The sequence below is a fragment of the Perissodus microlepis genome, chromosome 1, assembly GCF_051167445.1.
Source record: "Perissodus microlepis isolate ML-2025 ecotype Zambia chromosome 1, ASM5116744v1, whole genome shotgun sequence".
Taxonomy (NCBI): Eukaryota; Metazoa; Chordata; class Actinopteri; order Cichliformes; family Cichlidae; genus Perissodus; species Perissodus microlepis.
In genome coordinates, this window is record NC_140461.1 from 13,308,369 (window position 1) to 13,335,483 (window position 27,115).

The window sequence follows — 27,115 nt, forward strand, 5'->3', positions numbered from 1 at the left end:
TAATGAAAGTGGTGCAGAGCTTTAACAAACAAGTTTACAGGTGCATGTTTCTGCTAATACAAGAATGTGCACAGAGCTCTACACACAAACGCAAACATTCTTCCACTCTAATGGGTAACAAAAATGTGCAAGCAAGCACACATACGTACACACACACACACACACACACACCCGTACACAGACACACACACGCACTAATGGGATATCTCTTTAGCTAACCTCACTAGTGATGTCTCCAAACCTGACAAGAAATTTCACTGGTGTAACAGCTGCAATCAGCACATAAATAGCACTGTCTACTCCCATTGTATCAAATCACAGCACTAGGAAAGTAAACCCCTGTGGGCCTGCAAACCCTTCTAAGCATTGAACAAACCTCAATGGAAGCTTTCACGCTTGGTTATGTGCCTGTTTGTTTAATTAATTTACAGTGAAATAAATTTTTTTGGAGATGCAATGTAGAAAAGCCCTACTGTATGCTGATCTAATTGATTTTATCATTAAGTCTGAGCTGTCTGCACGTTTCTCCAGGTAGGGTTTGTACATAGTAGGTTAGGTTAATAGATAGGACATACATAGTTATAACATAAGTCAGGTAGACCAGAGACTGGGTTTAAATAAAACAGTGGGTCTATACGGTAGCTCTATAAGGCACATGTTAAGAGTTTCTTCCTGCTCTGTTGTTACCCCTATGTCCCACAGCCTTTAAAGAGTTAAGTCATCAACCAGAATATATATAGGACTGAACCCATCCAAAGACGACTATTGGTGATTTATTCTGTCTGGGTGTAAAAATCACTTAAATCCATCAATCTATCAATCCATCCATTTAACCTCTTTTTCAATTCAAGGGCCTGAGTCTATCTGAGGTTTAATGGGCCGAGAGCTGGGGTACACAATAGACAGGTTATCAGTCCATCACAGTGTCATTCAATCCAGTGATGGTATAACAATTATAACATTTATCCATCTACATTGCAAAGTTATTTCTGCTTAAGGTCAAGCCTATTCACTTTTTAATCTCAGTTCACAATATTTTCTGCAGACTGTTGATGGGATCTATCATTAATTTGCAAAACAAATAAACAAACTAATTAAATATTTAAGCCACAGAAAAAAAAAGCAGTGAAAATGGAGAGAAAATCTGAGAAGACGAAAAAAGTGAGAGTTAGGCAATGGGGAGGAACAGAGGATTTGAGAATTATAGCTTCAATTTCCTGGGGATGCGTGGGTGACGGTAACGGAGGGATCAGCCAATGCTCTTCCCAAAGTAATGGGATTTATGTGCAGCACAGTGGTTTACAACCAGGTAACAAATGCCTCTCTTTTCCATGCACACACTTCAACTTCCTCTCTTCCTTTAACTCTCTGTCAGTTTGTCATCTCCGTATCTTCAGTATTCTCTCTTTTCACGTCTTCGCATCTCTGTCATACCTCGGCCTCAGCCTTCCATCCTGCATTTTTTTAAAAACCCTATGGTTTGCTTTCTCTCTCACCGTCATCCCGTGTAACCTGTTTGAGATTTAATTTGTCTCTAAGGTAAAGGCAGAGGGGTTATTGGGGGGAAATTGGCTGGAAATAAAAGCTTAAAGGTTTGGAGAGAGGTGTAAGCTGACAAGAGCTGTATGTTTGTGCATTGTACTCAGGCACAGCGCTTGTCACTATCGCCAAGTTAGTCAGAAATATGGCGGGATTGCAGGCTGGCCAATGGGTTTGGAGATCAAGTAGCGATCAACACTTTTTTGCTGATCATTGGTGGTAATATGAGTAAAAGTTTAGGGTGTGATTGTAAAATGAAGGGTTGGCAGCTATACAACGGAAAAAATATTCTGAAGCAAAGAAAGGCTGGGTCTTGGAATATGCTGTTTATTTAAAGCTAATATAAAGTTTATTCAATTTCAATTCAGTTCAACTCAGTTTTATTTATATTACATCAGATCACAACAATGGTCATCAAAGATGGACAATTAAAGACATCCGTTTAAATAATATAATTTTAAACTTTTTTAAACCGTTGCAAAGCTACCGTGAGCCTCGAGTGATGAAAAAGAAGACAATTAAAACTGAATTTATATAAGAAGGAAATGAAGAAAATGAATATTTAATTTCAACTGCAGTTTTCAATCAAAGAAAAGGCAGACGTTGTCACTTTGAAGTCAAGTGTTTCTCAACAAAGCGTTTTGAAACATTTAATTGTAAGCCACAGAGAAAATATTCTGACACAGCTGAATCCAATATAGAAATGCAAATATCCTAAAGTATCCCCAAATGCAATTTTTGTGTTGCTCATGGGTAAAAAAGTGTGAAAAAGTGCAATGCAAACTGTCCCCGAAAAAGACCGTATTCAAAATTCCTTGGATTTTTAAAGCTATATATTTTTTTAACTCTAAGGTTCAAATTCAGAGAAAATTCTCAGACTCTTAAAGCCCCGACCAATGACTTCACAAAAAATGATCAAGGCAGCCTTGAGAGCAAATCGATTCTTGCTTGTGGTGTGGCTGTACATATCCCCACAGTGATCCCCTAACTAGAGTGGATTTGAGGGTGATGAAGAAATGTCAGAGAAATTTATGAACTGAATGGGGAAATGTTTTACGTGGGGGTACACCATGCAGCCCGGACATACCATTCAATAAAATTTTATATTTCTATATAAATAATACAATTTAAAAAAGTAAATATAATGGATGCACAAGCATCAGTTTTAAAACAATATTTTGCTTTTTAAATTCTGTTTAAATATATGTCTGGTCTCTCTCTCCCTTTCACGTAACCCTTTCCTGGCATGGATTATAGCCTTACATAAAACTGACTGCACAGGTGCAATAAAATGTCCTACGAGAGGTTTTAGTGTAGTGAGGATTATTGCAGATTGCCCATTGATCTTCAACTTTTCAAGGGGGAATTCATTTGCAGTAGGATTAGCCTCCTATTGATAATAATAATATATATCGTGCAATTGTACAACTGCCATATTATCTTGAAGGTATAGTGTGGTATGTGTTATAATAATCAATAAAACACTAAATAAACTCGCACGTACAAATTAAATTCTCCCAATTTTTGTGTATGTGTCCTTGTTTCTTGTTGTTTGTTTTTTTTCCCATAAAATGTGTTCCATTTATGTCATTGTAGCAGGAGGAAAAAATCTTCAAAAAAAAATCTACATTGACACCAGGAGCTACATAATAAGTGGAGTTTCTAACTTAATCAAAGGCACACAGTAAGAACTTGTCAGAAGTCTGTGATCTATATTAACTGTAAATTATTTAACAAACCTGACAATTTGTGAAAGAAATTTCTAATTTTCAATTTCTTTTTTTCCCTTTGTGTATAGAAGAAGAGTTTCAGTTTTTCCATTTCATTTCAATTCAGTGTTATTTGAATAGTGCCAAATCACAAGAACACACACACACATACTTGCAGGTGCCACTATTACAGAATATTTCAGGTCAGATTAAAAATTTATTGTATGACAGAAGTTATTCACTTCAAATGAACTTGGTTAAACAAATTGGCCTGCCCTCTTTCTTTTTGTTTAGTATAGACATAAAACGATGAGAAGATATGAAGAGAAAATTACTTTAAAATTTTTTAAAATAGGGAGCAGGAGGTTATAAAGAGATTAGTTGATTTATTGGTTTTGACACATATATTCTCTCATGCATGTTTTCCCACTTTTTAAACATGCAGTTTATTACTAATACTAGAGTATTTTTCACTTATGGTGAAGTCCATCTAAGTTACTCAATGCCACACATCCGGTTCATGTTCCATTACCCCCTAAACCCTTGTATGCTACAACTTTAAATAACATGACAAGCTTACAGAGTATGCCCCCATGTTCTTCTTTATGAGAGGCAAGGGAAGAGGATTTGGTCTCTGATGACGGTTACTAGAGGGCAGAAGCCAGTACTAAAATCCCAGGGTAGGATTATAATATAAAAATCAATCATTCCCCTTGTCCCAGTGCGGTGAATCAGCAGTAATCGTGTGACCTAGTTGGATGTATCTAATCTAAGTGGTGAGTGGTACACAAGGACAAACAAGGGGCTCAGTGAGGAAAAGCAAAATATGCTCATTAAACGAATATTATAGAAGATTAAAAAGCAACTTGCAGACTGCTTTTGTCTTTTACAATCTCTCTATTTCCATCTTTGTGTCCATCTGTTTATACCTCTCCCTCCCTTTGCCCCCTGTGTATTTCTCTGTTCTTTGTGTCATTTTCTTTGTTTCTGCATCTGTCACTTTATTTATTTCAGTTTTATACTTCTATTCATTTTTGGAGATCTGAGTCTACAGATGTAATTTTCTGAGAGAATGTTTACACCCGTGAAAGGAAATGTTTGTTTTCTTTTGAGATCAAGTCTAATTTTTGTTCTTATTTTTGTTTAAAGTATCAAAATATGTGCTATAAAATTTGAGACCTGAAATTTGCTTTTGTTTTTCCATTACTACATGTTTTCATGGCGTGCCTTTAGGTAGTATTAGTGATTTAGATGATTTAGGAGCATCTTAAGTAGGGATGGGTACCGGTATCCGGTGCGATAATGGCACCGGTTCTGACATAAACGGTAGTAACCAGACTGAAAAGCAGCGCACATTTCGGTGCTTTATTTCCCTGAGATGTCATACACTTTGGATTCCAGCCAATCATTTTACCTTTGCAAGCGTAGTAGGCGGGCCCAGGTACCTACGTTCTTTTAGAGCAGAGCTACAGATTAAAAATGCCCAAGGCGAAGCGGTCAAACGTCTGGCTGTACTTCACAGCAAAATATGTAAACTCAGCAGCCTACAACAAGTGCTTTAAGGTGATACTGTGATACTGCGCAAAGGAGATAACACCTCAAATCTGATGAAACACCTGGCGACGTATAGCATTTTGTTAAAAGCCGAGAAATGCGCCGTATTTGATAGCTTGCTGCGAGACCTCACACCATGCACATCTACTACGGGTGTGGTGCCTGTTATCGGACCCGGAGTTAGCAACATCCCCCAAAAACCCGAAGAGGAGAGTCCTGGCCCCTAGCCCTGCCGGTGTAGCAGAAATGATGACGGACGATGATGGCAGCAGCAGCTGTTCTTCTCTGCGTGAGTAGCTTAATGTTGTTCGTGTGTAATTCACGTTGAGTGGGCTAACCACGTTATTACATTAACGCATGTAAGGTGAACTAGCAAACACCGTCGTAGTTACATGCGGCTGTCTTCTTGTTTGATGGCAGGTACTCCCTTCACCCTGGCCAAAAAGGCTAAAATGACCAAAGAAAAAGAGGGAAACAGCTAAAACATGAGAGGTTTTTGGACAAAGTTTGTGTTTTTTTCCATTGATTAAGCACTGCTTCCAGCCAAGAGTGATACCATATATGCCCCATAGCTGCAGAAAAGGCTAACATTGTTATCTTTTTACAAAAAAACAGCTAAACATAAGAGGTTTTTGGACAAAGTGTGTGTTCTCCATTCTTTAAGCACCGGCACCGTTTCAGAAGTACCGGTTTGGTACTGGTATCGGATAAAACCTAATCGATACCCATCCCTAATCTTAAGTGTGTTTATGTGAGTATTTCAAAATGGTGCAGAAGTCTAAGGTATATAAACTTGTTAATGCAGTTAATCTGGAGTTGTTTTAGGAAATGCAATTCTCTCTATTCTTTATTTAAACAGTTTATCTCATTAGATATCTGTGCTCTGTTAGGGCAGGTTAGGAAGTGAAGAAGAGTGCACACTCAGACATAATCACACTTCATCCCTCTCCCCTTAACCACATTTCTTTCCTCTTTCTTTTGTAACCACAGACATGTGCACACAAAGAAACACATACACACACTAAGCGGTGTGTGCTTTCGATCAGTCTGTGAGGTTGTGAGGTCCAGACAGATTGGCTGCTTTGGCAAGCTTCTGAGCCCTGATGCCAGGGCCAGGCAGGCGTTTATTGCTGTGTTTGCTGTGTGTGTCTTTGTGTGTGTGTTGAGTGCGCTGTGGGAATACAATTGATCTTAGCCACAGGAGCCCAAGAGGGAAGGCTGGGGCAATGGTCGTGAAGAACCCCTATTTCACACAGCGGGAGCATGAAGACCTGTTTGTTTTCCTTCCCTACTTGTTGATTTTAACGCTGGTAAATTGTTCATGTTTGGTTGCCATGTCCTTTTGGTCATTGTCTATTAAAAGTGTGTTTTCTATAGTCTTAAAAGAAAACATTGTGTTATAAGTGTTGTCTGCTCTAATTAATTGGGTGTCTCTGAGCTACAGCTGATTTACCTAATACTGAATTATTAGCATTAATTATTAACTATTAGTTTTTCTGAAATATTTCAGTAAGCTGTATCCATCTGTTTTATTTTTAATTCAGTTAGTTTTTTGGTTGTTTCGTCCTTGTGTCTCTTTTTATTTCCTTTTTTTTAACAACAGAGGTGCCAAATTCTGTTTATTTTCTTCCTAACTTTGTCACAGTTTCTTCTCTTTGACTTCTTGTATCTTTCCCACCTTTAGCACACTTTAGAAGACTCCTGGGAAACTTTTATCTCAAAAGAGGCCTTATTTTTCACTGGATAACATCTTCAGTTCAAAACCTGTAAATATATTTTAAAAGTGTCACAAAACCTTGTGCTCATCATAAAAAAAATATACTCTATAGTGTTGCTGATATATACTGTATAGTGTTATTGCCAGTGAAAAGTAGCACAGTCTCACAGGAAAGTGTGAAATTGCTGATCTATTGTAGAAATTTATAATTGTTAATAATAAAGGCTGTAAACTTGCAAGATGCCTATTTCTGGGGGGCAAATAACAGCGGTGGGAACATAGCAAAATGGAAAATGAAGTTAATGTGATCTACACTGGGAAAGGTAATTATGTCCTTTTGCATATTTTACATATTTTTCATTTGTCTGCACGGCTTCCTTCCAAGTACTCTGTTTTCCTTCCACAGTCCAAAGACATGCAGTGGCCATAAGTGAGAACGTGAGTGTGAATGGTTGTATACCTCTGTGTTAGCCCTGTGACAGACTGGTCACCAGTACAGGGCGTATCTCACCTATTGCCCTATGAGTAAGTAGAAGTAGAAGATGGAAGTAAGTAGAGGTGGATGGATGGATGGATGGATTTCAAAGTGCAGGACAACTTTTCACCAGGACTCAAATTAAAAAGTGTCCTAATGTTGTGCTGCAATACTGTAGTGTTTAATTGCTATATATCTTCATACATTACACTTATACTTGTAAAAATTTGCACTACAAACAAAACAATTTTTACAATCACTGTATGTGCTTTTTGAGAAAAAACACTGCATTCCAGTCTTTGGTTGCATATATGACCCTCTGATGTGTTTACTAGCAGTATGACATACTTGACATACTGCAGTACTAAACAGTATGTCGAGGGAATATTGATCTTTTGGAGTTTTAAACTCATGTTTAGCTTTTAAGGCTCCATGTTTATTCAACAGCCTGCTTTCAACTAAAATTGCAATTCACTAATTAAAATTAATTAAATAAAATTAGCGTAAACTTATGAGAATAAAGGCTCAGTGAGAGAAAGACAGAACCTTGTAGAGTTTTAAAACACTCATGTTTTATTAAATCTCACAAGGACCTTCTTGTCAAATAAATTAAATCTAATTACTGAAACGAAATAAATATAACTGAATAATGGGCTTCAAAAAAAAAAAAATTTAAACACTTAATTGTCAAGCAATCTAGGCTAGCCAACATTTAGAAAATTAAGTTAGAAGAGGAGGAAGAGGAGAAAATAAACACAATATGAAAAAAAATCATTTAAAAAATACAGCTCAGACAGGCCATACTGACAGTAACAAACCTGACAGGGTTGTCAATGGCAACAATGTTGTTGTAAGTAACAGAGTTGCCGGGCGATGGCGTGGAGATGGACAGAGCGGTGCAAAGTGAATTGGAGATAACAGGGAGTGTGACAACTGAATTACAGCTGACGGCCCTGAGATGAGCTCTCAGCAACCGTACAACAAGACAGATAGACAATATCCTACACTGGGAGGCAGGCAGGAAGATAGAACGAGACCGTATTTCAGTGGAAAGTCAAAAGCAAGAGGGGGAAAAAACTCACTATGAGAAAAGAAGACAGAGGGACAGATCATACAGGAAGTAAGAAAACAAGAGGAAGAAGAAAGGAATCCTATTTCCTGAACAAGTAAAGATAGGAGACACTTTAACAATGAGAGAAAGACACAGAACTAGAGATTCCTGCACAATCACAGAGCAAACATGATCAGAATAGTCAGATAAGATGGAATTATTAGAGGAAGAGAAAAAGATGTTTTATTTCTGTACATCGACAGAAATAAAACATCTTGGCTTTGTAAAGTTGTAAACAGTTGTGGTCAGAAATGTATATACATTCATCATGGACATAATTATCTTGGTAATTCTGGGTTTGATTGATAAAGATTTCTTTAAACAGTTCTTTTTCCAAGTTGAAATGACTGTACCACATACATCTTTACTGAATGTGAAGAACAAGAATTATGTGCACAAGTCTGAAATTATTTGAGATTTTCTCTAATCCACACAGGGTCACACAAGTATACATATAGGCTCAAATGTATAAATGCACTCACTTAAATCTCTTAATAAGCGGTGCTAACGGTTCTACACTTTCTTTTGACTTGACTAGTCCATGACTTTTTCATTTCTCATGATCATGATTGATCAAAACAGTCAGGCTTTTTTTTCCCAACATAGACAAAAAAATTACTTATTGGATTTGCCACTACATAGGAAAGACAAAATACAGGAAATAAATACAGGAAAGTCCAAGGAACTCAGTGAAGATTTAGGAAGGATAATAGTGGATTTACACAAGTTGGGAAGATATCTGTGAGCCATTTCTAAGAAAGTTTGCAGATTCCCAGATCAGATTCTCAAACAAATGTGCATAAGCATAAGTTATTTGGATGTGTCTGGACAATTGGCTAGCCAAATAATTGCTTGAAAAAGTTTTTATAGCCAGACACGACAAAGATTCAGCTATTTGACAGGACAAGAGGTATGTTTGGAAGAGTAAAGGTGATGCTTTCTAACCTAAGAATACTATACCAACTGTCAAGGTGGTACAGTAATGCTATGGAACTGTTTTGCTGCAAGTGGTACTGGTATGTTGCACCAAGTGGATGGAAAAATAAAGGAGGAAGGCTAACTCCAAATTAAGCTTCTGGACTGGCCTTCTCAAAGTCCCAACCTCAACCATGTTGGAAATGTGAAGACTACACTGAAAAGTCAGGTCTGTGCTCGAAAACCAACCAGTTTAAATAAACTCTACCAATTCTGCCAGGAGGAGTGGTTCAATATCCAACCGGCATTAAGCTTGTTGTTGGCCATCAAAAGGATATGGTCATGGTGCAACTTACTAATGAACATTTAACCAAATATTAGTGATATCTATATATAGTGATTAAAGATGTATGCTGTGAAATCATCCCATCCTGGAAAAAGAACAGTTCAAAGAAATCATTAATATAATAAATTAAGAAATTAAAATAAACAAAATAAAATAATAAATTAATGACATTTGATGGTTTGTCTTTTGTTAATAATAATAATAATAATAATATTATTATTAACAACAACAAAGAACAACAACAGCAGCAGCAACAACAACAATAATAATAATAATAATAATAATAATAATAATAATAATAATACATACATACATACATATATAATAATACAGCACTGTAGAGTACAGTATACCCCATACATGTAGCTATCTCGAGTGTTTCAGTGAGAGTTCTCATGTTTTTTGTTTTGTTCTTCTTAAAGCCCAAACACATATTTTGGGTTTAAACTGTAAAAGTTTATTGGTTATTTTCTTTTACCCCATCCCAAATTTGTGGTTTTTCACAATTCCCGGGTGTTCTAGGAATGTATCACCCGCAAATTCTGTGAACTGTAATGATAATGAAACACAAATTAAAAAAAACTTACTTGTAGCATTTGTCAGCCTGAAGGTGACGGACTTGTCTTTGATGTTACACACATTGCGGACTGACACCTGACAGGTATAATCAGCAAAGTCCTTGGGTCTGAGATTCTTCAGCTTCAGCACCTTGGTCTCACCCTGAATAGGAGAAACAGGACATCATACAACATCATGTTGGATTATTGTGCTGTAAAAAGAATCATCTGAGAATGAATCACATTAACATTAATATAAACATAATAAACAAAAATCATATTTTCATTGTAATCCATAAACCTGAATACCCAGAGCTTTTATTTCAGTCTCTTTTAAACTGGGTTGTAATCTTGTGCAAAAGTCTTTAGTATGCTGAACCGGGTTAAATACAAACTGAGAGAAGCTCAAATATTAACATAGATACATGCATACCTGCCCGTGTATATTGCACGCTCTGGTTATCAAGTGAAGCATTTCAAATATTCATTCATTGTCATTTGATTGGTAAATTCCAAATAGCTTTCACATGCAACCATCGGGAAAATGAAACTGATCTGGTTCAAAAATAAAAACTAAATCTGTTCATCTTCTCTCTATTTCTGAAAGCATGCTACTTGCAATCTCACCAGTGTGCTCGCTTCTTCTCATGTAGACATACACGCACTGACTTGGACACACAAAAGCAGTCACACATCTCTTAACATCACTGATGATTTTCAGATCAAGGCTTTGAGTCTGATACAGTAGGCAGTGTCTTAGGCAGCCCTGAGAAAAGCTTTGCTGGCTGGTTAATTGAACTCCAGGGGCTCTGCTTTGTTGCTGACTGGTGCTTTGATAAGTGAAGAAAATGGGAACAGTTGTACTAACTGAACAATTGTGTGCTCAGCCTGGGGATGAAGCTTGGGGACTGTTTATTTGGCAGTTTTTTCAGCTGGATATTGCTGGGTAAATGAACAAGTAACTGACTGTTCAACTTGATGGCCAGTTCATTTTAACCTAATTAAAAGCGTGCTTGTCTTAATGTTGATAGAAAGGAAGAAAAACAATCTCATAATGCTACTATGAACAACAATGTAAAAATGTAATACATAATTATTCATGTGTTTGCTAAGGCATTCCAGTGTACCTACCATGTTCTAGGCTTCCTGACATAGTATATTTCTAGAGTTTTTGGGATATGTTTGCATAGAGTGGTTAATGAAAATTTTAGTCATTAAAAAGGGCCACGTTATTAAAGTTAATTGAACCTATTATGCCTGGCCCATGGTAATTTTTTGTTGTTTTACTTGGATTTAGTAGCTTATAGTATTTTCACAGTAATTACTTCAGTAATGTTTATGCAAAATAGGTCTATCCGACTAGCACAGAGAAACCACAGCAACACATGGTGCAGTTGATAATGTGTATTATCAACTGCAACTGTCTAGTTTAATCAAGTCAATATTAGTTGTATGAAATAGTGAAAGAGATTAATAAGAGATACATTGTTTTGAAAGTTTGAAACTAAATCTGCTTCAAATTATGAAGTTATGTTTCAGTTATGAATGAATGTCTCACATAAAACATTAAATATGGAGGATGCATATTTCCTAAAAGTAAGTTAGACCTTCAACGGGTGAAGAGTCCAGGACTAGCATCCACAACATATTATGTATTTAAATATATGTATTAAAATGTCTTTTTGTGATATAACCTGTAACTGCACAAAATAATATGACATAAAATTGTAGTTAGCCTTAGTTGTAATCTATGTAGAGCTAATACGGAGCATTAAAGGGCTTTTCCCACTTCAGAGTGTCACACTGACTTGAAAAGTAAGTGTAGTGTCACACACTGAATAATGTAATCAAAACAATGTTGCAGGTTGCAATGAAATTATTGCTATCATAAAAATAAATCCATCTAAATGACATATCTTGCTAACTGTCTGATACATACAGCTCCACAGGTCACTGATAATACACATGGAATCAAATCATGTTAGACAGCCGTACAGATTCATTGCAAGTCCTTTAACGCCAAGTAAAACATGCATAGTTTCAGCAAATCCAAAGCTTATCAGTCTTGCCGTGGAGAATTATTGGATAATTGCTCTTCAGGGGAGAGGTTTAAGAAAGAGACAGTTCAATTCCTATGACAACCTTACATCAACGCTAATTCCACAACACCGTCTAAGTAAACACTGAATGTGAGACATATTCAATTAATAATCACGAGAGAATGAAATACGTTCAGCTGGGTGAGGCTTTGTCTTGATGGCAGAAAAGAACAGTGCTGAAATGGGAAGGTAAGGGCAGAAAGCAGGGAGCGACTCCACACCTGGCAGAGCGTTTGCAAGCTGTACGTGTTCATGTGTACCTGAGTGTAAAGAGGCTCATAAATGTCCACTCCATTGTCTTTGCTCTGCTCGATGAGCATATCCCCACGTTTCCAGATGAAGCGTGCGGGAGGGTTGGAGTTGACGGTGCAGCGCAGGAATACTGTCTTCTCTTGATAGTAACTGCCGCGCACGTCGCTGATGGTCTGGTGTACTGTCAGAACTGGTATATCAAGATCTGCAAAATAGACGGTGAAGAAAACAGTAAAACTATGAAGACTTTGATAATACTGCAGGGAGAAAATTGCACAATTAAGCTCCTACTCCATCACACAGGGAAATAAATAACCACAAAATACAGTTTTATAAAATCACAATCTCTTCACAGCCTTTGCAGTTAAAAAGGCTTTTCATGGCTTTGAGGCTTCTTTTTTCAGGGGAAAACACTGGCAATAATTTGTAGCAGGGATGAGATCTGATATATGGAATAATACTTGTAAATAAAGCAAACAGTTCTAGTTTGTTGCCCACCCACATTGACCAAAGCTGTCCAAACAGTCACCTATTTATTTTACTTTCTAAGGAGCACAAATGTCCAAAGATTTCTGTGTTTACCATTTCCATCTCTTGCTGTGACTCTCGCACACTGCGCCTTCATATTTCTTTTCTGTCATTTTTTTAATCCCCCTTTTCCCCCCACTTGCTTCATTTTTCCTGGGCATTTCCTTCATGGAAGTGTCGTCTCCCTTTTCCTCCAGTGGATAGGATTTCAGCTGCTGTCACGAGCACAGAGGCTGCTCTCCCCTGGTTTCTGCCATCTCTACAAAACTCACTGCCACTTTCACTCCACATCACCATCCCTTCCTTTCTATCCTCTCCTCCTCGCTCTCTGCTTCTATCTCTTACAGGGCAGAGTGGTGTGTGTGTGTGTGTGTGTGTGTGTGTGTGTGTGTGCGTGCGTGCGTGCGTGTGTAATTCTGATTCTTTGCAGCCTAATTGGACTGTTGCAGCCTTCAAACATTATAGAAACAATTTCTGCCAACACCAAAGGTTCCTCTCTTTGCTCCCCACTCCATTTTACTTCTCCCCTTCCTGCTCACCACCTTTTTCTTTCTCTTTGCATCTCCTGCCCTTCACCTCCTGTCTATTGTGTCAACTCATCTCACCTACAGCACACTTAACTTGCAAGCTATGGAAAAATGTGAGCTGCGAATGTAACGACTATGTTGCTTGACATCACTGGATGTGAGCACAGCAGGGCTCATGCGATGCTGTAAGGAGGGAAGCATTTGTATTTTTGGCTGGAGACATTTGAGAGAAACAATGTGTAGCTAAGCATGGTTGATTTGTGAGTTTGTTGTTGAAAAGGGCACCGTTGTCACATGAGGGCTGTGCTTCACACACACAGCCATATGCACATGCATGCACTCACACACATCTAGAACTATATCAAAGTGTGCACAGCCTGAACATAGCATCAGAGCACTTTTGTAGTTTGAAGGTTAGAGCTCAGAGGCAGACTGAGACATAAACTCACAGAGGCAACTTAAGCGCATTGAAGTGGCTACAAATAAAGCAGACATTGCATGAGAAACAACTCCTTTTTAAAATAAAAGGGTCATGGGAATGTTTACTAAATCATAGGACCTTGCTTTACAGTGTGCAGTAACCTTTTTGAATACCTTGGGAAATAAAGGTGAGTCAGGATCTGTACAACACTTAAACCGCATGCGAACAGTTGTGACTACAGTTGTTTTATCAAATCATCTTCAAAATAATTTAACAAAACAAACACAAAGAAAAAATGCAGTTGCTTGAGTATTCCACTGGAAACGTGCAACCTAATTAAATAAATTCTTATCAAAACAATGTCTTGAAACACTGAATGAAGCAAATATTATGCTGCTATGTTATAAAATTATTTTCCAAGTTATCTCCATTCATCCATCATTTCCCTAACCATTTATCCAAATTAATGTGTTTGGAGAAGGGGTTGAGTACTAGCCATAAAAGATACACTCTCATAGCCAGAACCTATGGTCAATCTGGAATCACCAATTACCTGCCAGGTGAGTCTTGTGGGAGGACCACTTGACAATTCATGCATGCAAATCTTTTTTTTTTCTGGATTATATCTTTACTGCAGTGGATCTACAAAGTATGCACTGGCTGTAATATAGTCCTGCTTCGTTGTACATTTTTATGACATGATTTTATTGCACATTTTATTATCTACACTTTTTTTCATCCAACTTTTACACAATCTGAGCTGACTAAGCTGCTTACTTTAATACAGTACACTTGTTTTGTACTGCATTTGTTTGTTTTAGTTGGGTTTTTTTAGTGAAGTAGTTCTAAGCTTTGTGAAGTGCTCACCTGATTCTATGGTTTTCCACTCTTAATGGATATTGTGATTTATGAAGCCACAGCTTGAGACAAAAGGCCCAGCAAGAAACTAGACAGTTAGTTGTACCAGTATTTCTAGAAGCCTCTGCCAGGAAAAGGCCTTCAAACCTGGGAAGCTATCAATGATATCTGCCTCCTGGTTCTGCCATGTGCGCATGTGTGTGTGAAAGAGATTTGGAAACGGAGCTAGCACCTTTGTATACTTGAATTTGTGAATAGGTGCATGTGAATGTGTGCATTTATCTGTCCAGGACTGGCAAAGGATTTCTGTATATTTTTCACAGATCATTTGCAGCGCAAGGGGAACCCTAGCTGACTAATGCCCCAGTAGTATGTGTGGTGTGTGCTTGTGTGTCTGCCAGAGAGTCAGTGCAATGTGTGATTTGTTGGCATTCTGCATATTTCCCATTTGAATGAGAAGGTGGAAAGCCTGCCACAAAGAGAAGATTATACAAAGAGAGTATAAACAAATGTAAATAGTCGATGTGGTGGTCCACACTGTGTGGTCATGCATTCTGATTCTATATTACACATATTGCCCAAGAGATACTTTTTTTCCCTGGGTTAATATATTCTGGCATGGCTTTACATTATGTTTGCGTCATGAAAATATGGATAATTCAAACTATCATCAACATAACCTGACGTAAGAAATGGTGCAAGAACTCAAAACTAATATTAAAAGAAGCATTTCTTGAACACAAAAGTGTTAATTTTGTTTATATTTGGAAACAATGACAATGCTTCTTTGATTTTTTTCTGAAAAACAGTTGCGCTGTTAAAGCTTTTGCAATGCAAAACCAGAGGGGAACTCTAACTTTGCTCAGTATGGGCCTTTAAGTAAATAGAGACAGGGTGAAACTGCAAGTGCACAGAAATACAATATGAAACTTTAATGAAGTTTCTGATTTCCCCAAAGTCCTGCCTTTGCACACAGTTTAGATCAATTGCACTGTGCGGCTTTTGTTAGCCACAGCTTTTAATGCACATCTCTGCTCTGGGGGTCTGGCATTGTTTTCTGCTTAGACACCACACAGTGGTGCTGACTCAAAGACACCTTTAGTTCTCTCTTAGAATGGCCCTTAGCTTGGATAGATGCCTGCAAATAGAGATTTTTTTTCCCCCCAAACACTATGTGAGATTGCATTTTATAATTACAGTGCTGAAAAACAAATGTGCAGTAATGGAGTCCACATTAGTTGCCTTTAACTATAGTTTCTTTCATAAATCTAGACAGCAGTAACAGGTACCAGCTAAAAGCTATGATATCTAGGAAAGATCACACTTTACTTGTTCCATTTCATCATCTGTCTTGTTAAGTCTTTCATTTTTTTTTTTAATCTAAGGGGCGATCGTGGCTCAGGAGTTGGCAGTTCGTGTTATAATGACAGACAGTCTCGGTTGTTGTGTCCTTGGGCAAGACACTTCACCCGTTGCCTACTGGTGGTGGTCAGAGGGCCCGGTGGCGCCAGTGTCCGGCAGCCTCGCCTCTGTCAGTGTGCCCCAGGGCGCCCTGGACTGAGTGTATAAAGCGCTTTGGGGTCCTTAGGGACTAGTAAAGCGCTATACAAATACAGGCCATTTACCATTTAAGGTAGGAAGGTGGTGTGGTGGTTACCATTGTTGCCTCACAGCAAGAAGGTCCTGAGTTTGACAGTTTGTATGTTGTTTCCAGGTACTCTGGCTTTCTCCCACAACCCAGTCATGCAATTGGTGTTAGGTTAACTGGTGATTTTAAATTGCCCATAGATGCTTGTAAGTGTGAATGGTTGTCTGTCTCTCTGTGTTAGCCCTGTGTAAGACTGGTGACCTGTTCAAGGTGTACCCCGCCTCTCAAGCTACAGTAGCTGGGATAGACTGCAGCCCCCCTGCAACCCTGTTAAGGATAAACAGAAGAAAATGAATGGATTTTTGTCGAGTAACACACAGCACATAATTCATGTATAAATTTTAGTTACACGTGAATTCTGAAAATAAGAAAAAAGTCAGACCTTTATGACATAGTTTTATCTCACTTACAAGTTAATTGTTATTCAGCGATGTTTTAAAATTTCAGATCAAGCAATCAGATTCAGTTAGTCCAGCTGAAATTTCTTTATTATTGAGAAATAAGAAACTGCTGTTTTTTGTTCTGAAGTCTCAACCCAAAATTTTATCTAATATTATTAAAGAGATATACCCAATTTAAACCCACTAAGATAGTGATACTGAAAGTATCACTGAAAGTCTTCTGCTAGGTACTTTCTCCAGCAGGAGGATGCTCTGGACTCCAAATCCTCTTTGATTTCCAATAACATGTCCTGTACTCTACTGAAAGTATACCGAAAGTATCACTGAAAGACATGTAATTTTAAAAATGTCATTTTAAGCTTACTGTTAAGGTTACCATGAATTATATCTATAAAGTCTGATTTACACATCTATTCCAGTCTCATTTGCAAGGATCTAAGCTACTGGCAAATAACACTTAATAAATGCATTTAAGCTGCTAACACAGTTAACAAAGACATAACAAGAGGAAAATGTAAATTTACAGCATCACAGACATGTGCAGCATGCATCTTTCATAGATTAAAAATGTGGTTGCATGCCATCATTTCACTAAAATAACCAGAGTAACCATTAAAATGAAGGAAGCAGAGATTTACTAATCCATCCTGGCGGTCAGAGTTGACAGAGTGTGTTTTTGTAACAAGCTGACCTCTGCTAGGTACTTACTCCTGCAGGAGGATGCTCTGGACTCCAAATCCTCTTTGATTTCCAATAACATGTCCTGTACTCTAATAGCTCTCTAGGAGTAGATGGCCATTAGAGAAGATGACAGGCTCAATTGAATGTGAGTGTACAATAGTGTACAATAGAGTCTGTGTGTGTGAGTGATTGGGTAAGTAGTGGATTTAGTACCTCCTAATACATGTAACAATTTTTCCCCCCAAAAAAGTTTGAACATATTGTTAAAAATGGAATTAAACAGAATATAATTTTTTTTAAAACCCATATTTATTATTAAATTACTGCATTTCATAGTTGCCAGAGGTATGCACTGTATTTAAATAATGATATGAACTTGTAACATTTTACTACAGCTCAACCTTACTAAAGGTCAAGTTTCATTTATGATATTTTATATAAAAATAGGATGTTTGGTCATTAAAAATTTTGAGTTTCTATTTTAAAAGCTTATTTCAGTCCACAGCAATACAGTAAGTCATCATCAAACCAGGTAAGGGATTAAAAAATAATAATACTTGAGCTGTTTTTTTGTCGAGCTCACATTTGCATACATCTGTAGGTATTTACAGAGTCTGAAAACACATTCTTTTATACCACTGACCACACACAAACACTAATGGAAGCTCATAGCAGCACACACAGCAGGAAAAGTCTGCGCATACAGAGAGGCACAAACAGAGGCAGACTTGCCGTTTGATCCAGCTTCACATCTCGTCAATTATTCAGCATTCTGCTCATAGACATTGCCTTAAAGACGGCATAAAACATGCATGAGGCCCACATTTTGAAATAACGAGAGCATTGCCTGTATTTAAAATGCAATGTTTGGAAGTAAAGGTTGATTTATTCTGATTTTCCATGCTAAATTTGTTTAGTTTAGTTTTTAGTGTAATAATATAAATTACTTTTTTTCTTTTAACACACAAATTATGCCTTCATGCATGCTCAATCATCCAGATAAGGATATCCCAAAAAGTTGATTCTGTTCATCTGGAAGTATGAACATCCTACGTATCCAGAAAGATAAAGAGCATTGGCAGTCAAGTAATGAGAGTAAACTAATTTAAACACACAGACCATTTAGTTAGGCGCTTGCTTTACACATGCACAAAGAACACATGTTCAATACACAATACATGTCATTAAGTCAGCGTAAAACTACTGTTAAACCACAATTACAATAAATGCAAAAAAGATTGCAACCTCTGCAGCAACTTGTGTACATGTTCTGCTGTTAGGTTTAATAGAAAGGCACAGGAGTGTGGTTAGGAAGAACAACACTATGAGTCTTCTCCCAAACTACCACTCTTGAATTTGCTGAAAATGGTGCATTTTCGTTGAGGCAGCGCGTTATATGCGAGCCTTAATTATGCTTTTGTCAGCAAAGAGCCTGGGAAAATGTATTAAACATTCATGATGGTGTGACTCTATTCTTTTAGGCCATAAAAAGACTAATTTGGGCACGGTTATTTACCGTGAGTGTGACAGTGTAACTGCACAGCGGTAGTGACAGCAAAGAGGGTGTTAAAGGATGCAAAAACACAGTTCATTCACTCAGCCTCTGGGTTAAAATAACACACAATCTCTCACACGCAGGAACACAAGAAAAGTTGCATAGGCTCACACAATGTTATGCAATAGTATGTACACACACACACACACAGAGTGATACGTCTACATATGCAAGTACGCAATAACCAACCCCAGTACACACAATTTCCTCAGGGCCACAATAACACATGAATCTTAGGTCCCTTGCTGTAGCCCCTAAGGGCAAAAACAAGAAAGTCCTTCTATGTCCCCCGTAAATGGCTTCTGAAGATATCTATGGGGAGCAGGATGGATAAAGGATGCCCTTTGTACTCCTCCTGTGTTCCTTTGAATGCTTAGGTCATGGTGTATCAGCCGCATCCATCCATCCATCCATCTTGCAAGTATATATACTTAGACAATTTCCTCTCAACCATGCAGACACATCCATAGCATATTGTTGGGCATGGCCAGATGGCAGATGCTTTTTGCATATTTAATTAGCTTTGTTGCGTGTATAGAACAGTGGACCACGGCAATAATATGTATAGAGAAAATATATAGAGATACACCTTGTAATATAGGCGGCTGCTGGTCTTAAAGTTATTAAAGTGCTTGTGCTTTATTGTGTTGTGTCTCAAGGTGAACACTGGACTCAGGGGCAATATGCACAATCTCTTTATTAAAACAACTCTGGACAACTTCTACTGATCTTGTCCAGATACTAAAGCGGCATTCTGGAAAAACTTTACTGGTTCCTGGTTAACCCTTTAAGACCTACCATAGAACCAAGGCCGCCAGAGCTTACTTTATATTTTTACATGCTGTAGTGCCATTTTTGGGAGCATTTCAAGTTGCTATACATCAATACAACTGTTATAGCCCACATTTTAATAATATGTATGCATTAAGTCCATAGTAACTACATAAATTGCAAAAAAGTGCAATAAACTACAAAAAAATTGAAAATCTTTTTTTTTTTTTTTACATATATTTCTACTTGGTGAAATTTAAGAGGTTTATCCCTCAAAACTTTAAATACAAAAAAGTTGCAAAAAATAGTTTACAACAACAGGAAATTTATTTTGAGTGTCTTCATAGTTTTATTTTTGAGATACACCAATTTTTATATACTGCAGGAAAAACGAAAAACAATCCTATGATGCAAATTTGCAAAGAAAACAGCATGTGCATCAAAATAAACTATTTTAAGCAGTGCAATTTGAGTTCTAAGCATCCCAGCAACTATTAGTAAGTAAGTAAACTTTATTTATATGGCACCTTTCACAGACATATGTCACAAAGTGCTTTACAAGGTAAAAACACAATACAGTCATAAAATACACCATGAAAACCCTGGTCTAATTAAAAGCTTTTTGAAATAAAAATGTCTTTAGCTGCTTTTTGAAGGTCTCCACTGAGTCCAAACCCCGTAGAAATAGGGGAAGTGCATTCCACAATCTGGGTGCAACAGCTTGGAAAGATCGGTCCCCTCGGGTTTTAAAACGAGTGTGGGGGACCACTAAAAGGTTTTGGTTTGCTGACCTCAGGTTACGAGTGGAGGTATGTGTATGAATCTGTAGGCACCCCCCTACAGCAATGTAGGGGGGTGCCTGTCTCTGTAATGCTCTAAAAGTTAAAACTAGAATTTTAAAATGGAACCTGAATCTGATTGGTAGCCAGTGCAGCGACTTTAAAACAGGGGTCATATGAGCACCCTTGTTCGAGCGGGTCAGTAGCCTCACTGCAGAGTTTTGAACAACCTGTAGGTGGGCTAGCCCTTTCATGTTTAGACAAGTAAACAGGCTGTTACAGTAGTCAAGTCTTGTAGAGATAAAAGCATGCATTATCATCTCGAGTTCACTTGTTGACACGATGGATCTAAGTTTAGAAATGTTCCTTAGGTGAAAAAAGCAGGTTCTTACTGTCTGATTTAAATGTCCCTCCAAAGAAAAAGCTTCATCAAAAATGACACTATTCAGAAAAGCATAAAGTCAAACATGACTTATAAAAACACCAGCATAGGCTTTTAAGGCCTACAAGTAAAAAACTACATTTTCCGCGAAAATGACGTCACTTCTGGTTTCGGGCAGGTAATGGCGGACATGCGATCGTTCGCGCTGATGTCTGTTTCAATGTGGGAAGTGTTACGAACAGCTGATCGGATCGGCAAAGCGTGTTTCTGGAATATTATGTTTTTGTTCCTGCAAGCGCTTTTTATGCAATATTTGAAAAGCTATATGTGGAAAGAAACTGTGACCTAGGACAAGCTGATGGCATAAGATGTAAGTACAACTCCTCCGGTTTCATATGCAAAAAAAATTATTGCGCTAGCTTACGCGGTTCCGGTTCTACAGGGATTTAAAAATAGTTACGCGAAATGGAGCGTGCCCGCTCCGACTGGCTTTAAAGGGTTAATAGGGGGCAGCAAATACATAAACAGATAAGAGCAAAAAGACTCCGTAGTACGGTGTACATTTTAGGACACCGTCAGGTCTCAGGAAAAGAGTCGTCAGGTATCAGGAAAAAAGTTGTCAGGTCTCAGACAAAAAAATATCAGTTCTCAGGAAAAAAGTCGTCAGGTCTCAGACAAAAAAATGTCAGGTCTCAGTTCTCAGGAAAAAAGTCGTCAGGTATCAGACAAAAAAATGTCAGGTCTCAGTTCTCAGGAAAAAAGTTGTCAGGTCTCAGACAAAAAAATGTCAGGTCTCAGTTCTCAGGAAAACAGTTGTCAGGTCTCAGGAAAAAAATGTCAGGTCTCAGTTCTCAGGAAAACAGTTGTCAGGTCTCAGGAAAAAAATGTCAGGTCTCAGTTCTCAGACAAAAAATGTCAGGTCTCAGTTCTCAGGAAAAAAGTCGTCAGGTCTCAGAACATGAGCTATCAGACAGAGAGAAAATCTTCCTGCAGGTGGCGCTGTTGTCATGTGCCAGCCAAATTGATTTCCAAATACGTCATCAACGTGTGACAGTGGAAGAACGCAAGGTCATTGACCTCACCGGAATTCTACCACAGTTCATGCTCCTAACGACACAACGGCTGTGTCCCAATTAAAAGACCTATTACGTCACCGCGACGCGACGACGGCTGTCCCAACTCGAAGTGTACTCCAAATGCGTACTCCAAATGCTCCGTCGATTTCCCCAAATATCAAGCGTGGTCCGGTGCACGCTTCGTGGTCCCATATATCCCACAATTCATAGCGCGTCACTTATTTATATTATATATGTCACTTATTTATGTGCAAATGTTTAATAACGAAGAACATTGAAACATTACTGTTGGCCACATGTCAGCAAAGTTACAAACATTAGCGATGTTTGTACTAACTTGGTTTTAAAGCCTTTACTGTAAAATATACGCAGTTCAATAGTTGTCCTTAATCTGACAGAGAATGTGATGATTTTATGGATAATTAAAGTTAGTCATATATCCACAAACACAACAAGCTGAAAGTCAGTGATGCTGCTCGGTTTGCAGTCCTGAATATCACGGCACAAGCAGGATTCACTGCACTGTTAATGTTAGCTATGTTATATTGCTGCCTCTGTTCGGTGGTGTCGAGCCAAACTGACTTTAACGTGTGTTTGAACGAGCTGACGGTTCACTCGTTAAGCTGAAAGAAAGATGCTTTAATCACAGGAGTCACACATGTGTCCACTATACCATCTGGGAACTCTTCTTGTTTAGCACTCGTAATAACACAAACACTAAATCCTCCTTCTCTTGTGCAGTTTTGTAGCAGTGTATACAGCTGAGACTGTCACCTGTCTGTCTGTCCTGCACTCTCTTTCTTTTTCTTTCTCTCTGATTGTGTAATAAAAGTATGAACATGTGTGTGAACATGTGTTTATAAGTTACACTATTGCTGTAATTGTTTATATGCTTTATAAGGTAATTTGATCTATAGTGTTACATCATATTCTATAAGGATGTAATGTGTTTGTATACTTTCTGCCCAGTTTGACCCATTTAGCAGAAGTCAGCCTGTTTAAGGCTCTGATATCCATTCTGTATGATATAAGGAGTTATGACATGGTATAATTTTCTCACCCAATAAAGGAATATTTAATATATCAGTCTACTCTTCATTCTATCAGAAACAGTTATCACAGCTCGTACATTTTTTTTTACACATATATGTAAGCATTGAGCCAAATGTAATAATGCCAACAAATTAAACTAACAATATTTGCCTCTTATATATAATACATCTATATATACACTGTCAAAGATACTTGTCTTTGAGTGAAGATTTAAGGTGATAGGAAATATAAATGACTGCACTGCAACTTGAATCTTTGACACAGAGTTCAAGCTCACTGCTGTAATATATTCTGTAATGTATCCTGTAAAAAAAAAAAAAAAAAAAAAAAAAAAAAAAAAATATATATATATATATATATATATATATATATATATATACACGTACATTAGGGGTGCAACGATACACAAAATTCACGGTTCGGTTCGGTTCAATACTTTGGTGTCACGGTTCGATATTTTTTCGATACAGAAAAAAATGTTCATGCCTTTTTAATTTGTCATTTATTAAAATTATAAATATATATTTTAACTCAAAAGTACAGTTTTTAAATTGAATGTTGCTGAAACAACAAAGTAATTAAAAAAAATCTATCTGATTGAGAAATCGCTCATCTTTGGAAAAGAGAGTTTATTACAGAGAAATGGCTCTTTCCAAAATAAAAGCTATACTATACGCTTCTTCTGGGCTATACTCTCAGCAGCATATTAAACATATCAGGTCCCCATAAGGAGAATGATGTGCTAACGGCTGTCTAAATGACTCGGGTAAAGTTTGTAGCATGCGTGCTTGTTGTTTTTGTCTTCTTCCACTTGTCTTTGCACTAGGATGATGTCGGAGTAAATGTGCAGTCATATTCGTTGTGTTCCCACTAGTGCTGTCAGCGTTAATCTCGTTGAAATGACGTTAACGCCACAACACAGCAAATCTCCGTTAACGAGCTACCGCGGATCGCCCGTGCGTGGGGCTGGACGGCCAACACGTTAATGAGCAAACTGCGCTAACGCACTAGTTCCCACCAATGTAATTGAGCATTGCGTGGCACATCCAACATACTGTTTTACTTTTGTCCATGACACGCTTACCTTCAGGGTCATACGTCACATGAAAACCAAAATGGTTCCAAACGCCAGATCTGAATGAGGGTGGGTGAGGTTCAATTTGCCATGTTGCAACGAGAGCTTAACTTCTGTCTTGCTAGCTTGCCCTGAGCTCAGTGAATCTGCGTTCGACTACTCCGCCTAGGCTGCACTGTCGAGCGCAGATCCACTGAGCACTCAACACAGACACCATCGTCAGAAGAAAAGTTGATAAAATAAATTACAAAATTTTGTATTGTTCGATACATATGCGTACCGAACCGAAAGCACTGTATCGAACGGTTCAATATCGATACGAGCATTGTTGCACCCCTAATATACATATATGTATATATATACTCCAAGCGCGTACTCCAAGCGTGCGGTCTCTTAATTGGGACACAGCCAATGTAAGTTTAACTTGCTCTACCTTTTGTCCATACTTTTGCCACAGTTGTGTTATATTAAGTTGCGGTTAGGTTGTGAAAGTTACATAACGCATATCAGAGAAGGAAAACGAATTTTGTACGATAAACTAAGTCAGCACTATTTTGGTCTGGCTAATTCAGACTTCAACCCTAGAAGTTTTAAAATTCTTCTCAGATGCCTCTCACTGTTAAAACACAACACAGACTTACATTATTAAAGACAAAGTGCATCTTTTGTCATTTTAGAGATTTGTCATGGAAACTGTATCTCATAAAACACATGCTTTTGAAATGCAGACTTACCTTATTTTATGCCTATATGAATTCAGTACACAGCTGATTTCCCTTTGTTTTAAGCCTTTCTTGAACAATGCTATTATCATTGTATCTTGAAAGGTTAAGTGTGGCAACAACAGTCTAATTGATCCCCCACCTCTTACACTGACCATAAGTAACTAACCGGTAAATTATTAAACCTTTTTAGGTGGTAATTACACTAAAAGCAGCATCTGTTCAGTGTACACAAAGGAAATATTATGTGTAGCAAAAAAGTACACTTCTTTGATATTCAATTCAATTCAATTTTATTTATATAGCGCCAAATCACAACAACAGTCGCCTCAAGGCGCTTTATATTGTAAGGTAGAACCTACAATAATACATACAGAGGCGTATGCATGAAAGAGGTGAACAGTAGTTACTAAATAAGTTGTACTTTTGTCATTTATTTTTAATGCTCGATTAAAAAAAGTATTTTTGGAAGAGTCATAGAAACCAGCCAAAGTCGGATACTCCTTTCATCTTCGTCAGATGACATATTGCAGCAAATCTATAAACAACAACAAAAAACAACATATCGGGATCACAAAATATCTTGACAGTAGCAACAGAAAAAAGAGAAATAAAGAAAAACAGCGACAGAAAGGATGCAGGCTCCTTGTAAGCTTTCAGCTTGTCCATTCGCTGAAACGTATATAAAACAATTACTAACCAATTTAAATTTAGATCACGTTTCAACACCACTGTCGCTAGCTAGAATGAATTAGCCAGACAAAAATAGTGCTGACTTAGTTTATCGTACAAAATTAGCTTTCCTTTTCTGATATGCGTTATGTAACTTTCACAACCTAACTGCAACTTAATATAACACAACTGTGGCAAAAGTATGGACAAAAGGGAGAGCAAGTTAAACTTAAGTTGTGTCGTTAGGAGCATGAACTGGGGTAGAATTCCGGTGAGGTCAATGACCTTACGTTCTTCCACTGTCACAAGTTGATGACGTATTTGGAAATCAATTCGGCTGGCACATGACAACAGCGCCACCTGCAGGAAGATTTTCTCTCTGTCTGATAGCTCGTGTTCTGAGACCTGACGACTTTTTTCTTGAGAACTGAGACCTGACATTTTTTTGTCTGATACCTGACGACTTTTTTCCTGAGAACTGAGACCTGACATTTTTTTTGTCTGAGACCTGACGACTTTTTTCCTGAGAACTGAGACCTGACATTTTTTTGTCTGATACCTGATGACTTTTTTCCTGAGAACTGTTATTTTTTTGTCTGATACCTGACGACTTTTTTCCTGAGAACTGAGACCTGACATTTTTTTGTCTGAGACCTGAGATTTTTTTGTCTGATACCTGACGACTTTTTTCCTGAGAACTGAGACCTGGCATTTTTTTGTCTGATACCTGACAACTTTTTTCCTGAGAACTGAGACCTGACATTTTTTTGTCTGATACCTGACGACTTTTTTCCTGATACCTGACATTTTTTGTCTGAGACCTGAGACCTGACAACTTTTTTCCTGATACTTGACAACTTTTTTCCTGAGACCTGACAATGTCCTAAAATGTACACCGTACTCAAGATAACACTAGGTGTGAAAATACAGTCCGATCAGCAGTCACTGAGAAGGTGGGAATGCTTTTGTAACTTACCCCACTTTGGACAAACAATATGGAACATGAGAAGATTTAAACACACACAACAACACTACACCGTCACACATGCAGCTGTTCACCTCATGGACAATATAAGTTTGAATAAAGCAACTCTAGCTATCTCAGAATCCTGTTCATCTATCCACCCTGAACAGCTCACAGCTCATTAGATTAAAGTTCATTCACTCCCGTGGATTACAAAAGCGAAGCCGCTGTGTTGACATCTTAATTTGCATGATGTATTTGTTATTATCATTTTTATCAGAAGCAAAACTTTACAAAGTTTGATCAGACAGGAAGCAGATCTTTTTTTTGTGTGTGTCTATCAAGTGACCGCATGGCCAGCTTCTCTTTCACTGAATTCAGTTCAATTCAATTCCATTTTTTTATATAGCACCAAATCACAACAGCGTTTGCCTCAAGGCACCTCAATGCTTTATATTATAAGGTAAAGACCCTACAAAAATAGAAAGGAAATATCAATAAATGGCCCCCTTTGAGCAAGCACTTGGCGGAAGTGGGAAGGAAATACTCATCCATCTGCTGCAACTACATGGCTTTGGGGCTGGACAAAACCATAAATTTAAAAAACTTTCTACTACACTCATCTGGTTTTTAGTTGATTATGCATATCGATAAGCAAGTAAAAATAGTTTTAAAAAGTTTGTCAGGAGTGTGTATAACTTTACCAAGAGGAAAAACTCCATCACGGA

At 37.8% G+C, this 27,115-nt stretch overlaps 1 protein-coding gene across 2 annotated transcripts in view; it reads right to left on the reverse strand.

The window, feature by feature from the left end:
• The window catches only part of mdga1 (MAM domain containing glycosylphosphatidylinositol anchor 1), a 184,766-nt gene that overhangs the window by 62,807 nt on the left and 94,844 nt on the right, over nucleotides 1-27,115 (reverse strand). For both annotated transcript variants that reach the window (XM_084930628.1, XM_084930619.1), the window contains exons 5-6: nucleotides 12,283-12,479; nucleotides 9,954-10,086 (exon numbers count right to left, since the gene is read on the reverse strand). In XM_084930628.1, coding sequence (XP_084786754.1) covers nucleotides 9,954-10,086; nucleotides 12,283-12,479 — 330 coding nt within the window. The remainder of the gene's footprint in view (nucleotides 1-9,953; nucleotides 10,087-12,282; nucleotides 12,480-27,115) is intronic.